The sequence below is a fragment of the Polistes dominula genome, unplaced genomic scaffold (assembly GCF_049000335.1).
Source record: "Polistes dominula isolate Pdom_NZ unplaced genomic scaffold, Pdom_raw_medaka contig_15, whole genome shotgun sequence".
Classification (NCBI taxonomy): Eukaryota; Metazoa; Arthropoda; class Insecta; order Hymenoptera; family Vespidae; genus Polistes; species Polistes dominula.
Genome location: NW_028300915.1, coordinates 7058334 through 7076210, shown reverse-complemented (window position 1 = coordinate 7076210; position 17877 = coordinate 7058334). Strand labels below are relative to the sequence as shown.

The 17877-nt window shown below is 28.7% G+C and overlaps 2 protein-coding genes across 2 annotated transcripts; both read left to right on the top strand.

The window, feature by feature from the left end:
- The first annotated feature begins 513 nt into the window (after positions 1 to 513).
- Positions 514 to 12644, top strand: LOC107071811 (uncharacterized). Its single transcript, XM_015331135.2, has 5 exons — positions 514 to 1589; positions 4822 to 5272; positions 6065 to 6330; positions 6416 to 6953; positions 9968 to 12644. Exons 1-5 carry the CDS (start codon positions 1461 to 1463, stop codon positions 10396 to 10398), a joined length of 1815 nt encoding a protein of 604 aa, XP_015186621.1. The 5' UTR covers positions 514 to 1460; the 3' UTR covers positions 10399 to 12644.
- A 1760-nt stretch (positions 12645 to 14404) lies between these two features.
- On the top strand, positions 14405 to 16635 carry DNApol-alpha50 (DNA primase small subunit). Its single transcript, XM_015331856.2, has 7 exons — positions 14405 to 14652; positions 14747 to 14897; positions 14990 to 15165; positions 15265 to 15463; positions 15548 to 15758; positions 15828 to 16218; positions 16304 to 16635. Exons 1-7 carry the CDS (start codon positions 14556 to 14558, stop codon positions 16321 to 16323), a joined length of 1245 nt encoding a protein of 414 aa, XP_015187342.1. The 5' UTR covers positions 14405 to 14555; the 3' UTR covers positions 16324 to 16635.
- Positions 16636 to 17877: the final 1242 nt, after the last annotated feature.

The following is a 17877-nucleotide window of genomic DNA, read 5'->3' as shown; positions in this document are numbered from 1 at the left end:
ATGCGCCACGTTCCATTTCCAGGAAAATATTCTTATTGTCTCTTGGTAATTTCATATCTGATGTAGGTAAAATTTGTTAGACTTTTAAAGCAAAGAATCTATTTTAATTAATAATAAATTGATTAACAATAGCGCAAAATGTAATATTAAATGTTACTTTAAATAAGTATCATACAACATTATATCGTTTTCTACTTTACCTACAAATGCTGCCTGATGTAATCTGTCGCGCAAAGTAGTAATCCTGTTGTATGTCAAATGTAATGCGCATCTTGTCAAGTAGTAATGTATCGTGTATTTAAATCGCCTTGTTAAAAAATAACAAACATTTAAATAATCTTATTGTTTGCTTTAATTGTCAAACATATCATGATAATAACTAAAAAGGGCTAAATATTTGAGGAAAAAATAAATAATGTGCTATTAAACAATATATATATTTTAATAAAACATTAGCGTATATCTAGAATCCAAGGAAAGACCTCTTAAAATATCCATCCTTGCGTGAGTGTTCTAATAAAATCGATCTATCGCAAGATTCGAGCGAACCAATCAGACGCTTGCTCCTAGCCACGACGCCATTGATATGACGGGTTTAGTGCCACGTTGGCAGTTTGGCCGACGCCTTCGTTTTGTGTTCACTTTATTTCTTCGATTAAGAATCATTAACATTAAAAAAAAGAGAAAAATGTGTGCTTAATAATTATGATTATCATAGAGAGAAATTAAATTAATTATATCGAAATTATATTGCGTGGATAAAGAAAACAAAAAGAGCATTGAAATAATAAGCGCGAACAAAGTGTTTTGGAGTATATGAAAGAATACAAGAAGATTGAATCAGAAAAGTAAGGGAGAGAAGAGAGGGAAAAGTACAGATAGCAGCAGACACAGAAAAAAAAGAAGAATAGAACTATTCGAAAGTCCCTCCTACCTCTTTGTCACTATCTCTCTCTCTCTCTCTCTCTCTCTCTCTCTCTCTCTCTCTCTTTTTCCGCAACGCGAATATAAAGATATTTCTTTCCTACTCCCCTCTACCTTGAATTCACACACATTGTAAAATCCAATTCTGACAAGCAAAGGAGTATCCGTCCCCTCTACTAGACTTTTACCGGAGCTCAGTAGTCTACTTTCGTACTTGATAGTGTTCGTTCGTATTATACACGAGTTTTACGTGACATAGCTTGGAAAACACGCGGATCTTTTCTTCATCGAAGAATCAACCGGTCGGATATTATTTAAGTTTTTCTTTCATGAAGAAGAAATTTAATTAGAAGAATTTTGTTTTCTTTTATTTTGCTGTTTTTTTTCTTTCGCATTAAAGCGTGTATTGCGCATATGCGTGTGTGGTTTGCGTGTACGCACGCGTGTCGTGCGTTAAAATAATCTTCTGGAAAAAAGAAGAAAAATAAAGACAGATAAATTTCGATTATATCGAAAAAAAAGCAAAAAGTGCAGTTATGTCGTCACCCTCGGTCTCGGATATAAACTTTATGGATTTGCTGTTTTCTCCCGAAGATCCGAACTTCCTTAAAGAAGTTAAGGATGAACCTTTCGTCGATCCAAATTATAACGACGACGCCATCACGGTAAGTTTTAGACGTACGTACGTACACTCATAGCCGGCTTTATCGATGATGACACGAATAACTTCGTCGTGAATAAAAATGTCTTTTAAAGCTACCAAGCTGCGGAAAGCATACTCGTATTTTCCTCGTTAAATTTTACCGATCGTTCCTATCAATTCCCTTCGAAAAAGAAACCAGTTTTTGTGACCCTATTTTTTTTCTTATCTGATAGAATATATAGATAAACCGTTAACTTCTTATCTCAAGTGACGACACAATCTAAAACATTGAACAAATAAAAAATCTATATAACTAGATAAATATTTGTTATTTAAAAGAATATATATTTTTTTTGTCGTCAAAATAATTTCATTGACAGTTATTCGATGACGTTTCTTTTCATGCTCCAAAATCTTATTCTTACCTTTGATCGATCGCCATACTGTATAAAAAAGTTTGCTTGGTACAGGTATCGATGACATATACTTAAATATAATTAAATTGAATTAAATATTTCTATGGAACCGAGATGTGCGAGCTCTTGGTAATAATTGTAAATATACTTATTCTTATTAACTTTCATGGGAGGAATAAAATAAGATTTCTTTAGTCATGTTTTTATTTATTTCTTCAGAAGAGATTATTAAATGCTTATATTTTTTCATCGTGGCTCTCGTGTCACTTTTTATTTAAATATATTATATTTTTATTAACGTGTGTTTAATGTAACGTGTGTTTAATGTAACGTGTGTTTAATGTAACGTGTGTTTGTACATGTAAACATATGTTATCGTGGAGAACTATGACCAAGCGAGGAAACAAAAGTAATCATAGAATACCGAACGAAGAAAAGCATTTAATATTTTATCATAAATCCAAACCTAGCAGGAAATTCCAAGTTATTCGTTTTTCCCCTGTCGAATCACGTTAACATATGGTGCATGTGCACCCACGTGCACACGCTAACGTTCTTCGCGGATCATTCACTTGCTCGCGGAATTGAACGAAACCGAGTCATGATCCAAATGATTATAGTTTAATATAGACGTACCAACGATTCTAATACAGAATGAACAACAATTTCGTTTGTAAAATCTGTTCTAAAATATATTCATTAATAATAGAATTTTATTGAATTTCTCTGATATTTTTGCCTTTTTTTTTTTTTGCTTAAATCCATAGTTAACAACAACGATTTCTCTTCTAAATGTATAATTCATTTTATTTAAATTTTATTGTTTCATACGTTAGATAGAACGAAAATACAGACATAATAAAAGATAATTAAGATGATAACAACATTTCAATGATATTTTCTAGAAGAAATATCATTCGAATTATATAACTGTTATGAATTTTACGCGGCCATATGGAATGGTCTCTCATACACGTGCCGATATCCAATACTTCTTTGTATTTAATTCATCTTTAAATCTTTAAAAAAAAAACTTCATCTATTCTTTTTTTAGATACGCATTGTTCTTGAAAAGACAATGTTATTAATTGTTAAATAAATAGGCGCTTTCTCTTATTATCTTACTTTTTTTTTTTTTTTAATGTATTTTAATTAAATTCAATGTTTAGAAAGATAAACGACCTTTCTATGCTACGTTGAATCGCTTTCTAATTAAATTTATTGTTTTAATATAAAGAATAAAATAAAAGTTACTTTTCGGTTTGAAAATGACTTCAAACTCTGCGCTACGGCAAATGACCTTCGAATGTTGAATACCGTTAAGTTACGGGACTTTTTGTGCTGGTATAAATATTCTCTTATGACCTCATCGAAAGAATCCAATTAAGGATTAACGCACCTTAATCACTTCACTTGAAGTTCATTTGATACATTACTTGATAAGACTTGAAAATTAAATCCTAATGTGCTTAAAATTAATTTTAAATCGCGTATAGATGATTATTTATATTACTACGTTTATTACAAAGATATTGAATAATTGATTAAAATTACTTTGCATACCTAGTTTTCTAATTAAGATAAGTTTCACAGTATTAAAATTTTTTGTTTGTAAAAATACAAATCGATAAAACGAAATGTGTTTTTTTCCATGAAAAAATAAGTCTCGTCAAGATTTCAATTAAAATGAATTAATAATGACGTAAGTAAAAAATATTAGAAAAAGATATAAGAAGAAGTAGGAGAGAGAGATTTACAATTTACTCCAATCTGGGACGAGTTTCTTGCCAATGGCTAGAAACATGCTTCCTCGAATTGAAGTTATGCCAACCGGTGATAAAAATAAAACGACGTATTATATGAAAACAAAAGACCTGTAACTTATTAATATATGCATATATATATATATTATTAGAAACAAATAAGTCGCTGCGCGAGAGAATTTTTACTTTTTTTTCTTTTAAAGATGATAAGCTTATAGTTTAACCGCAAAAACGTGACATCATCGTCTAATCGAATAGCCTAAAAAAAAAATAGAATAAATCTCTCCGCAAAAAAAAAAATATTTGCATTTATTATTTTATCAATTTTTAGCGAAATACTTTTTTGAGTTGACGATAGGATTGTGAGATTGCGAAATCATGAATTTTACGAAAACTTTGAACTTACAAGACGATTTACATCTTTCGTTTTGTTATTGGCGCGTAGAAATTTTTGTAAATTCTATATGTGACTAAAATTCCAAAGTAAAAGTATATAGTATATGTTAGTTTTAAAGTCGGAATCACTCTATAACTTGGATTTATTTTTAGATCTTTTCTTGATTTATCAACAACGTGTATTTTATCAAAAAATGACTAAACAATGTAAAAATAAATAAAAAGAAAATATGAATGTTCTGAAGAAAATGAAAATTAATTAATTAATGCGAACAAAATTTAATTATAATAATTTATTATTAAACGAAATAAAATTTTCAAAGTATCCTAAAACTTTCAAAAAAGCATTAATCGTGTATACACACATAGGTTTTAATGGCACGAGTAACATTTAAAAGATAATTCTACCGATGCTCAACGTAGCTTTAATGATGAATGGCCGACCATATATGCATACACAAAAGCGCTTGTTGGCATTAAAGTAGGTCGTACAATTTTTTCGCGAATAAATCCCCAGTTCGCGTTCTTTCACCGGCAAGAACGTAAATGTAAAATTGAACGTTTTATATCAACCATGATATGAATATTTTTCTAAATAATTCTCACACTAGAAGTATATTTATTGCAATTATATTTGTCATATGTATTTATTCAATATGTAAATGAATTTTGTTTTTAGACGGAAGAATGGTCAACGAATCCAGACGAGCTTTTGGAATCGTTTTTCAAATTAGAAGATAGTCAATTCAACCTAATCGAGAACAATTTAGATGTAACTCCATCTTCCTCGTCGGACAGTGGACTTTCCAGTGCTCTGAGCCTTTCTTGCGAGCAACAATTGAGTCCTATTTTACCGATCGAAGAAGACCAAATTGAAATCTCCAATTCAGACTCGTGCAGTCCCCAAAATTTTATGGAATTCGATCCACTAGGAAGTCCAAATCAATCAATGGGTAGTATCAACAGTCCTATAAGATCAGTTGTTAGCTCGACTATCGGTTCACCAGTCACGGATGTTAATGAAGAAGTAGATTTCGAACCAACCCTTGTTGCTGTTGTAAATCCTAATAATACTGTTCCTGATTCTACTACTGTCATAACGACGGATCAACAACCAACAGTTAATATAGGTAAAAATAAGAGTTATTTGTTACACGATCATGTGTTTGAATTAGACTTCAATTTCTACATTATTGAGAGAAAGTGAAAGAGAGAGAGAGAGAGAGAGAATAATAAATTATGTAAGGCAATCGTTAAGGATATTGTAGAATTTATATTTTTAATTAAAGTTAAGGATCGTTGAAATATTTTATTGCTCTAAAATACTTTAAATCTAATACACCAAAATAAAAACATTCTTTTATTGATTTCTTTTCATTTCTACGTAAAACTGTTTTACTATTTTCAGAAAAAATAATTCTACCTTTGAAAATGTACGATAAATCTATGTAATATCGTTCGAACATTACGTCTTGTCTATTATCTGACCTTATTCGATGAACTGTTAATTTTACAAGTTTTTATAACAAATCAAGGACTCTGTTAGCGAATTTATTTTTTGCTAAAAATCAATTGTAAAACGATTTATTCGCTATATATATCCTATTATGAATATCATTGTAATTATTCGTGACGCAAATCGTGGAAGTTATATTCCTCTTTATTTTATTGAATCTTTTTTTTAACTCGTCTCGGATTTTTTTATTCGTTAATAGACAGCATGACGAAAAAAAAACCCTGACACGTTGACACATAGAAATTAATTAAGCTGAATATTGTCCTTTTGTATTTTTATTTTACTCTAAGAAAAATATTTTTAAAAGTGTTACAAAAAAAAGAAATTAATGAAGAAATAAGAATACAATCGTTAGATTGCAAGAGATAAGAAATAAAGAGAAGAGATAAAAATTGGTATTTTCCAGAAACGCAAATTAAACATGAGGAACGTATGACGTCTCCGGAGAAAACCGTTAAAGTTCGCAATCTCACATGTGTCGGAAAGAGAAACATAAGGCAGCTAATTCGCGTGACACCAATGGGCTCAGGTAACCCTAGGTCGATTTTATTACCTGTTAGCTTAAAGGACATGAAGGAAGTACGAACAATAAAGATTATAAATGCATCACAAGCAAGAAATTTGAAAGGTTTCAAGATTAATCAAGCGAATATCATTAATAAACCTGTTCAGGTATTAAACAATTAATTCGTTATTAACATTGAATCTGATTAGTTATAAGTTTTCATTTTTTAAAACACGAAAATCAATTCTTCAGATGACTATCAAACAAGAGGATTCCAGCAGCGACAAGGGTTGCATTTCGAGTGACGAAATTTCCGAAACAGACTCACCTTATCCAAGATTAAAGTTAAATTCCGAAGAAAAACGTCTTTTACAAAAGGAAGGAATAACGTTACCGACTCATTATCCACTCACGAAACACGAGGAACGCGAATTAAAGAGGATCAGACGTAAAATTCGCAACAAAATATCAGCTCAAGATTCGCGCAAAAGAAAAAAGGAATACGTGGATGGATTGGAGGATCGTGTGAAACAGTGCACGGAAGAAAATATGACCTTGCTCAAACGTATCAAAGCACTACAATCTCAAAATCAGAGTCTAGCAGGTCAACTTAAAAGACTCCATACGTTAATACAGAAAAGCAACAAGAGTGCTCAACCAGCGACTTGTTTGATGGTCTTACTACTTTCGTTGGCTCTCGTAGCTGTGCCGAATCTTCGACCACACTCCAATTCCAATAATGATATAACGAAGGAGCAAGAGCAACCTGAAAAAATGCCACCTCTTGCAGGTGAGTCATTGCATGTTTTTATATTTTTAATAATTCTAACAATTTCCTATAATATAAGTGATTTCTTCACATCCGAACTTTCCCTCTTGTACTTCGTCCTTAAGTATAAGTCAAATTATATTTTACTTGTAAGTGAATCAATAAATTTTGAAACGAATAATTTTTCTATGTATAATATTTTTCGTCATACTACTTTAATATCTCATCTTCAAAGTGATATTGCATAAATTAGATAAGATAGATCTCTTTGAAATTGACCAGATATAAAGAAAAAAATATAAACGTTATTATTCAAATTGCAATTACTTCGTTAAATAATTGGTTTTACAAACAAATACATATAATACAATAAACGTGTAACTTCGCTTTAAATTGTTGATAAATTTATTGCAATACATTAAATTCTCGTACTATTGTCGATGTAGCCATACGTGGGTAGTTATTCTTGTTCTTAAATGCGGTCATGCTCCGGAGAAGTTCGAGCACGTTCTACACTGATTCTTTCGTCCAATCCTTGAACAACGATCTTAAGGTATAACCTTTGTAAACCGTTATTTTACTGTTACACACATACAAACTCATACACGTGAACGCGTAGGTTACAAACTATTTAACAATGTCGTAACGCGTACTACTTGGTACGTTGAACTCCCATAAAATTGTGAAAGGAGTATACTATTGCTCAAATGTTTTTTTTTCTATTCACGTGCGAACTATCATTAAACTTAATTATTTGTTTCGACTATTGTCTTATCCATTCTTAGAAATGATTACAATAATCTCTTTGTATTTTAGTACCGGATCAATGCAGTTACTCGATTAATATGTATTTAGATTTCATCAAAAAATAAATTTACAAGTATAGCAACTATAGAAATTTTGTTTTAAATTAAAATCTGATCATTTGAATGCTCAATTCATCAAAATTTACGATTTATATTAAATATAGATATTTTGAATAGAACTCGTTGTCTTATACATTAATTTTTGTCTTATCAACGAGTATTTTTTTAATACAATAGATAAAAAATTACTAACGCGAGCATGATTTTATAAATAATGTTTAAAAAAAATGTTGTTAAAATGAAATTACAAAATACTAAAATATATTACATGACAATATATACTCCATATCTTGAAGAACGATTAGGTAACCTCTGATGATCCAACGCGTAAATGTGTACTTTGACTCTACACTATATGTGTATATATGTATGTGTATGTATATGCATCATATACTGCAGGTTCCCTATAATGACTGTTTAAACATTATAATAGGTACATATTCCTATTTTTGAAAACAAATATAACTAAAAATAATGTTGAGTGTTATTTTATTTGATGAAAAATTCATTAAATATATAAATTGTTAACGATAAATCAAAATTCAACTTTCCAATTATTAACTATACTTTATCAACATTGTTAACATAATGAGAATATTTTTTAACCTTATAGTACTATGAAATTTATTTTAATTTATGATCTTGAGTTTTAACTATTTATTCATTTCATTCTTATTTATCATTTAAAAATAATTTACTGGTCATTCTCATAACCATCGATTCTTATAATTTCCTTCGTTACATCAAGCGTAAACAACCATTTCTCAATAAATCGACACCACTTGCGACGTATTTTTGTTTGCAAGACGATAGTGTAAAATTTGCTAACTCAGAAGTTTAAATGCGCATAAATTTATAGGACAACTGTATAAAGTATTATTTTTATAATAATATCTTGCATCTTGTTCTTTTATTTTTAACCAATTTTCTGTATATCTATAGAAACTTTCAAATAAATATATTTCTTTTTTTAAATAATAATAATATACTATCGCTATACGTAAGATTAGATAAAGTTAATTAAATCACCTTCTCATTTACTGTCGAAACGTTGTCACAAGTGTAATAAATAGAATTAAACGATATCAGTCTACGCGTTACTTCATTTATTTATACAACACATTTTGAGATATCATTTCGAAAAAAATAAAAAATACGCAATAAATTTTACCGTTGGATTATCTCGAGTTCATGGCAATTCTTGATAATCAAGGAATATCAATATTTCGAAATTGATATAAAATAAAGTGAATAGGGAGAGATAGAAATAGCGTAAAGTTTTAAAAAAGGAGTAAATAATAAAAAAAATTAAAAAAAAAATAAAAAGGAAAGGTATAGATGGAGGAAAGGATACATTGAATTTAAGAAGAGAGCGGTGAAACCGGAGCACACTACGAGATATCCGACGAGTTGATCTACAACTTTCTAAATGACGACAAGAAAGCACCGTTCGATCGTGGAATCGAAACTCTTTTTGGCGAGAGATCTCGAATATCGATAATTCAGAAATGATACGATTTAGATCGTGGTAGCATAATAAATCTTCCTTGATTAATATTAATCTATAATCGATTTTTCAGATCAACTGAAAATATATAAAAACTTTCTAAATGAAATCTAATGAAATATTAAAAAGTAATAAAATATCAAATAACATTTGATTAAACGATCGATTGAATTTTTGGTCACTCATATTTCCTGCAAATATATTTCGGTCATGCGTCATCATTATAATGTTAACGAACACTTCTTGGAATTTCAAAGCAAGAACTTTTGGAATCACATACCACATACGTGAGTGACTTCACAATCATTCTTCAATATGGTGGTAACGAAATGCATTGTAAGGTGTTTATTCGTTTACTTATAAAGAATCTCTAACGTTATCGATTGTAAAGCTATTTGTTCATGACAACGAACCAAAAAGAAGAAAAAATTCATTTTTACCTGATATTATTTCGATCGTTATTAAAACTTCCAATATCTTTTATTCCCCGATTCCCTTGACTTACTTCTGTGACCTAAGCAAATATTATAGGGCTTCGCTGTTACGTAAACCTTCTCCTACTTTACTTGTTCCTAGAAAACATAAAATACAAATCGATTGAAAAAAATTATCTCGAAATATGTGCAATAAAAATTTCTTTCTAATAGGATATTTATTTTTAGGTCGTTCGAGGGCACTCCTTTATACGAAACAAATAAAAGATGAAGAGCTGCAACAATATAGCGAGGAGTTATTGCAGGAAGTTGAAGGTCTTTTGGATCACGATTACAGTCCCGTGGTCCACATGCCCCCTTACAAACGTCCTCGTATTGAGAACGAAGCAAACAATCAGAAGTTCGCAGCTTCATCGGATCAAGTTGGTGGGTTATTAAGTGGTCTACTGGGTAACCACGAAATGCCGTTTATGAAACCCAGCAATCGACAATATATCGAACCACCATTAGATGACGTTTGGCCACCACCGAATCCTGGTGGGAAAGCTGAACCAAAAGTAGTCGATAAGCTTGAAGCTTTGACCAATGAACTCAAAATTAATATTTCGGATTTGGAAGGTACCAGAACCGTCCTCGTGAAAGTACCTCATGAACAATGAGGTTACTATCTTTCTTTCTTTTCCTTCATTTCTAAAAGCAACAACAACTACTATTACTAAAGAATTACCGTTGTGAAATCAAACGATCATGAAAGAACACGTTTCTCACCAGTTTCGCCGTGACTTTCAAATTTCTTATCGTGACGATTTCTAAATGTGAATTTAGAAATAATGCATCAATGCACGAAACATACATCGATATCTTTAAGAGTCAAATTTAACGTTTAGTAACAAATTGAGAGATAGTAGATAATTGATAAATTAATTTCTATAAATACAATTTTTTTGTTTATTTTTAATTAAATGTTTATAATATAAAAAGATCGATAGTGGAATAATATTATAGCATCATCCGATATATGATAGTTTTAATATTCATATAGGAGATTAATAAGTATGTTAACTATCGGTAGGACTGTTGAAACAATATTGTAATTGTTTCGGAAAAGAAAAAATCACATTATCAATTCTTATCATGTTAATGGAAGCTTTGGTGTTGCCCAATTGTGGATAAAACTACAAAGTTAAATTTTATCGTCAGTGATAAAATAAGTTTTACTATACAATTACATTTAGAATAAATATCATTAGGAAAATATTGTAAATTTTTATTCTTAAGAATGAAAGATTTCTTCGTTATATTATAAGTCGACAATTCGAGCAGCAAATTTTTGTTTAGTTAAAGGGTCAAAAGAATAATATCAATGTTTAATAAAAAATTGTTCTACTCGTCTTATATTACATTTATCAAATTAATAATTAGCAATCAATCATGCAAATTGCAAACAAATGAATTGAACACCAATAAATATCTTTCGTGTTTACATATACTTAAGAATGACCATATAGATTATGTTATAAGTAAAGTACTCTTTTATATCTATAATTCATTACATAATAAGCATTCATCAAAAAGAATCAAGTAGCCTTTTCCGTCGAAACATCAAATATTTAAAGTTAGTCTTAAAACAAACTATATCTATTAATTATAACCTCCTTAGATAATGTATAGAGTGCTTTTATTCGTCGAATATTGTATGGATGGTTTAAAGTTAATCGGACTATTGCAACGATTAATATTGTTATCATAGACCTTACTACGATTTTTGTAAATATTTGCAATTGTAGAGTATATGAGTGATAAAGGTATATACATATATATGTGTATACATATACATATACACATATACATATATATTAATATTAACATTATTATATGATTATATTATTATATTATACAGCTTTAAAAATTACTTTTTACAAAAATACAATTTGTAATTTCATGTACGTTATTGTGGAAAGAAAACTATTTACAATTGTGTATGGTAGAAAACATAGTGTGCAATCACACACAAATAACGTATCGGCGCATAGTCTTACAATATATATTTTATTTGTTATAAAAATATTTAAAATAACAAGAAAGAAAGATAGGAAATAAAAATTGTTTTTCAAAGGTAAAAAATTGTAGAGTGAAAAACTATTCACTCGTTAGTTAGGTTTTCAATATATACATACAATATATACAATACAAGTATATACAATATATACAAAAAAGAGTTCAATAAATAAAAGTTAATAGCTAAGCATGTATTTTGCTCCAAGTACTAAGACTGTATCGTGTAAATCGCATACTGATAATCTTTACTTCAAGATATATATATATATATATAGAAAAGAAAAAAAATATTAATTCAAAGTATTCCTCGCCTCATTATTATTTTGCGTTAAGAATATGATTTTAATTTTTCTTACTTTGTATACGGCTCGCGAAGCTCGTGTACATATATGATAGATTATTACATACATGCATACTTACATATAAGTACGAAATTGTAAATAAATATATCGATAAAAGTATATTTTACCATCGTGTAATAGTTCGTACTTACATTTCTTTTTCTTTTTCATTATGGGATACGGTGGAATATAGAAGAAGAAAAAGCAAGAAATATGTATCAACGTCTCGTCCTTACGCAAAAGAAAGAAAAACACTTATTAAGAATTAGTTTATTTGACACATCATTTAAGAATAATTTTAATTTAATTTAGATAAGTTCCACGCGTACATTCCTAATTAATAATATTTATCCGAAAATAGAGTAAACGTTCTATTTTTGCACGTAAGGTTAAAGGGATGAAGGTACTACGCTATGAAAAATTGAATAAATATGCGTTTAGCGATATTATAAGTAAAAAAGAAAAAAATAGGAAACAAAAAAACAAAATAAAAACTTAAACGTGAATATCTTGCTAATGTTATTCCCATTTCTCGAACACCCTGCCTATACTGGACCTTATCGAGAAAGAATTTTATAATATTTTTAACATTCACATTTCTATATCATATAAACCTTTAACAATATATAATGTATATTATATTATTAACTTTAACAGTATATTACGAGACTGAATATATATTGAAATGAAAGAAACATCTTTAATTGCATTAATTTAAATACGGAAAATTATAAATATTATATATAACAAATTTGACCTGTAATTCTGACCATTCTTTTTTTTTAAATTCGTTAAACAATAATTAAAGTTAATATCTTTTATCCGAGTAAAAAAACAAAAATATGGGCTACTTACATATTTGATTCCACCGCTTGCCAACAATGTTACACTATTTGAAATATATTATAGAATATTTTGAGAATGTATCACTCGTATATATACGCTATGAAATTCACTGATTATATTCGAATACGTATTATTTATTTTAATCGTACTCAATATATTAATTAATTTATCGAAATAATACTATTTAAAATTATAAGTATTCTCAGAAAGAAGAAACGCACGCGCGATGTTGACGCGTCGAAGACTTGTGATAAACTAACAATGAGAGCCACTTAGATCGTTATTATTTATGTTCGAAGTCTTACAATGTTATCATTGTCCCCTTTATTTATAATATATTGTGTATATAACTATATGTATATTAAATTTAATGTTATTTAAAATTTATAATTTGAAATGGCACGAAAATCAAAAATCAAAATTTACTAAAAATAAAATAGTGATTTCAATATACGTGGGTGGGTTTGAAATATTTCTAGTCTAACGTAGAAACAATCTTTTTTCAATTAAACTCACTTTTATATTTTTCGACATAGAGATTCAGAACTTTTAAAATAAGTATAAACTCAAAAATTTTTAATCTTTTAAATATGTATGTAAGGGAAATGGATATTGAAAAAATTGTATACTAAATAATCGTTTGTTAATATATAAATTTTCATTAGAATTACCTCGATAACTTTAAATAAATAATTATCATTGATTTGGATTAATTAAAGGATCAGTTAACTAATTAAATTTATTTCAAAAAAAAGTTATTCAATTTGTAAATCACATTTCATAAATCTAAATTTTTCGAAAGCATGTATAAATCATACTTACTTTGACGAATATTGTCTGTTTTCGAGAATAAATATCCACGAAGTTTTAACAAAGTTATCAACGTTTGAAGCGATCAGATATTAAAACGAAATGTTATTTCTTTTTCTCGTAGAACTTTAATTGGTAATTAAATAAAAATCACTTTTTACTGAATTAAAAACTCAATTGTTTAAAACAGAACCTTTTTCGTCCGTAACTTAAAAGTCTTAAAATTTCATTGTACCCAACTTAACGATAAAAAACTCAAACTTTAAAAATTTAAGAACTAGTGTGCAAGTAGCATTATGCGCATCTTGCTTTAAATTATATCACCTTATTCAATGATATTAATTTGCGCATTGTAATTATTTATTATTTACCAAAAAATCTATATCTACGAGTATTTTAATTTTCAAATTACATATTGAATGTAAATGGTAGAAGTTAAATTATTTTATATATATTACTAGCATAATTTTTTTAATCGTATTTAGTTTCTCAAAGCACGCATAGAATGCGCTTTTCTCCAAGGAATTAACCAATCAGGAAACATTATTTACTGAGAGTAAAATGCGCTGCGATACTAGCGCTAGTATCCAGTAAGGTGGTTAAATTTGGCACTTTTTAGCAGATTCATATTAAAATCCCGCCATATTAATGTATTTATTACTGCTGTGAAATATCAATTTAAATGTCTGTATGTAAAAAAGTTGAAGGCAAAGAGCCCTTAAGTTATCCTTAGCATAAGTTTTATTATATTTGGATTCAGAATGGGAGATATAGAAAATCTCATTGATCTGTTACCGATTTATTATGCTAGGTTATTTCCTTTTAATGATTATTATGACTGGCTTAGTTATGGAAGTTGTAAGTTTGTTATCTAACATAATTTCTTTTTTTTTTTTGCTAAAAAAAAACTATTTAATTAATATTACCTTTATTTTATTAATATTAATTTCAGTAAATAATTTCACTAGAAGAGAATTCTCTTTAACTCTTCAGGGTGATATTTATATTCGATTTCAATCATTTAAAACTCCCAAAGATTTAGAAGGAGAAATCAAGAGACTTATTCCATTTAAAATTGATATTGGTGCAGTGTACAATGTCCCGTAATAATGATCTTTGTCTAATTAATATTTGTTTTATTATTTAATTAAATAATATGTTTTATTTATTATTGATATTATTGTCTTATTATTAGACCGAAGGAACAAAGGAAACGACCAAAATTTTTTCCCGTAGAAAGAGAACTTGTTTTTGATATCGATATGACAGATTATGATGAAGTAAGAACGTGTTGCGAAGGCACAGATATTTGTAACAAATGTTGGAAGTTTATGGTACTTGCATGTAAAATATTGGATGCAGCATTGAGAGGTATTTATACATACTTTTTATTTTTATGTCTGTATGTAAATGTTTTTGTTTCTTTTAAAAATAATCTGTTAATGTTAGAATAAATAATTGTCGGTTTAGCTGATTTTGGATTCAAGCATATTCTCTGGGTATTTTCTGGTAGGAGAGGTATACATTGTTGGGTTTGTGATCCAGAAGCACGCTTTTTAGGAGATATTCAACGCTCTAGCATTGCAGAATATTTACAATTAGTAGGTGGTGGAGAATACATGAAAAAGAAAGTCAATTTAACCCCTGATAATATACATAAATCTATTCGGTAATACATTGTGTATCCTTATAACGATATAAAATATATTCTTCTAGGTTTACGTAATATATGATATTTTATATATGTATGCAGACGTGCACTGGAAATAATTGAAGCGGAATTTATTCCTATGTGCATCGAAGAGCAAGATATATTAGGAACCAATGAAAGAATTGAAAAGTTTTTAGCAATACTACCGGAAGAAGAAGACCAGACAGAACTAAAGAATTTATTTGGTCAATGTTCATCCAGTGCGACACGATGGAAGGCGTTTTGTGAATTTGCCAAAGAAAAAAGATCTAAGGTATAAATAAATAAATATAATAAGAAATTAATGTTTCAAATTTAATTATAATCATAATAAATAATTTAGAGAGGAACAAAATGGTATTTATACCGTCATCTTAGAGAAGAAGTAATGTTGCAATATGCATATCCGAGGTTAGATATAAATGTCACAAAAGGAATGAATCATCTTTTAAAATCACCTTTTTGCATACATCCAAAAACGGGCAAGGTTTGTGTACCATTTACAGTAAAGACCGTAGAAAAATTTCAACCAGATAAGGTTCCAACAATAATGACATTGATAGAAGAAATTAATGAGTTCGATGCAAAGGAAAAGACAGAAGAAATTAATAATTTAGATACAACAAAGATAAAAGATTACAAAAAAACCAGTTTAAAAAAATCACTTCACATATTTCACGAATTTTTATGGGGACTAAAAGAAGCTCGCAAAGGCTTAAAGGCTAAGGAGAATGGTAAGTCGCTAATTAATTCTCAACTAATTATGATCGTTGACTCTTTAGTTTGAAACAATGAAATATAAATTTATCATTATTTCAGATGAAAAAATGGAATTTTAAGGATTTAAAAATTATCTTTGTATATAATACTTTATATTTTACAAATAAAATAGATTGTATTATGTACGTAACGATATTTTCAGAACCATTTTTAGAAACATTTTTATATGTAAAAACATTAAGAATCCAATCTAATGAAATCAATATTTTAGTTGTAAAATTTATGAAACGTATTTGTATAACAAGCTCCATGTAAGAATTTTTGTTAAGAAAAATTTTTATTTGACAAATAAATATATTTGGCGTATAGGAGTCACTCAAGACTCGGTGGTGTATTGACGGAGAATAAAAAGAATTCGCTGGTAAAGGAAATCTTTCGACGGATTTATTACTCCAGGTCTCTACCTCTGGATAGAATACTCAATAGCGTAATTTACTTCGCAGACTATTATTACTAACATTTAAAGTTTTGTATTAAAAATAATCGACACTATAAATCGTATTTTAAACATTGGCATTACACTTATAATCATTAGCTTGATTTCTTATCGTGAATAATATAAGTAATCGAAGAATGCAAATAAAAACAATTCTTTAACTTCAAATCTAAATTTTGAATTGACTACGCCAATGTAAGATTATGAGCTCGGCCGGCAAGCTTAAAGACCCTTTAAAAGGAGATAGATCGGCTAAGATTACATAGCGGTAATGAAGTACATCACCATCGTCTTTTAAGCCTTTCTAACCATATTTGACTATTTATTTATTCATTTCAATTGCCACCAAGTTTCCCTTATCTTTCTATCCTATTCAACGGGATAATTGTTTTTCGTTTAATATGCTATTTATTTCTTAAGAAATAAAATAAGTAACTACCAAGGAAAGTTTCGAGGTCAGTAGACCAAACATTGATGTTTAACTTGTATTAATGATGGAAGCTCATGGTAGAGTTTTGTAAATTAAGTGAAACTTCTAATTATCATGTCAGGATTAATCACGTCCGGTGTATTCAGTGATGGACAGTCTTGTCCTCTTGTTTTTAGAATTTATCACCGACCGAAAGAAAAAGAAAAGATAAAATATAATAGATTCAAATCATTCTGTTAATTTAGTATCTTTCTATTTAATTAATTTAATGAAAGTATCTTTCTATTAAATAAATCCAATTAAATCACAAGAATTTAGAGTTCTTTAGTATCTTTATTAAACAATTTGTTTGCCTGGAGGGTTAAATTATTTTAATTAGTAAATACTTTTTAATAAAGAAATAATACGTTACGTTAAAGTTCAAAAGTTAATCGAAATAAAATCAATACTTCACCTTTAAATCGAATTCATTTTCTTTTTACGCTTATTTCTTTTCCTCTGTTATTCCTCGTGGCAAATCCTAAAGCACAGTTATACGGATCTGCATATTTTTATCCCGTTCCTTCCCGCTAATGTTCTTATAAAATAAGTAAAATCATTTTTTGTTATTTTTCGTGTAAATCGACCTCTTCTCGTAGCAAGGAAGTTTGTTACAATATGTATTCTCGGCTTCTTTTCTCAATTTTTTTTCTTTTAAATCATAACGTTGCAAAACATTAACTTATAATTCGTGCCGCTTAAAAAAAT

Bases quoted from the DNA above. Each gene is read 5' to 3' on its own strand.
- LOC107071811 (XM_015331135.2), top strand. From the start codon at position 1,461: ATGTCGTCACCCTCGGTCTCGGATATAAACTTTATGGATTTGCTGTTT. The intron at 1,590-4,821 runs GTAAGTTTTAGA...TTTTGTTTTTAG, and splicing joins ATAACGACGACGCCATCACG to ACGGAAGAATGGTCAACGAA. The intron at 6,331-6,415 runs GTATTAAACAAT...TCAATTCTTCAG, and splicing joins TCATTAATAAACCTGTTCAG to ATGACTATCAAACAAGAGGA.
- DNApol-alpha50 (XM_015331856.2), top strand. From the start codon at position 14,556: ATGGGAGATATAGAAAATCTCATTGATCTGTTACCGATTTATTATGCT. The intron at 15,759-15,827 runs GTATAAATAAAT...TAAATAATTTAG, and splicing joins CCAAAGAAAAAAGATCTAAG to AGAGGAACAAAATGGTATTT. The intron at 16,219-16,303 runs GTAAGTCGCTAA...TCATTATTTCAG, and splicing joins CTTAAAGGCTAAGGAGAATG to ATGAAAAAATGGAATTTTAA.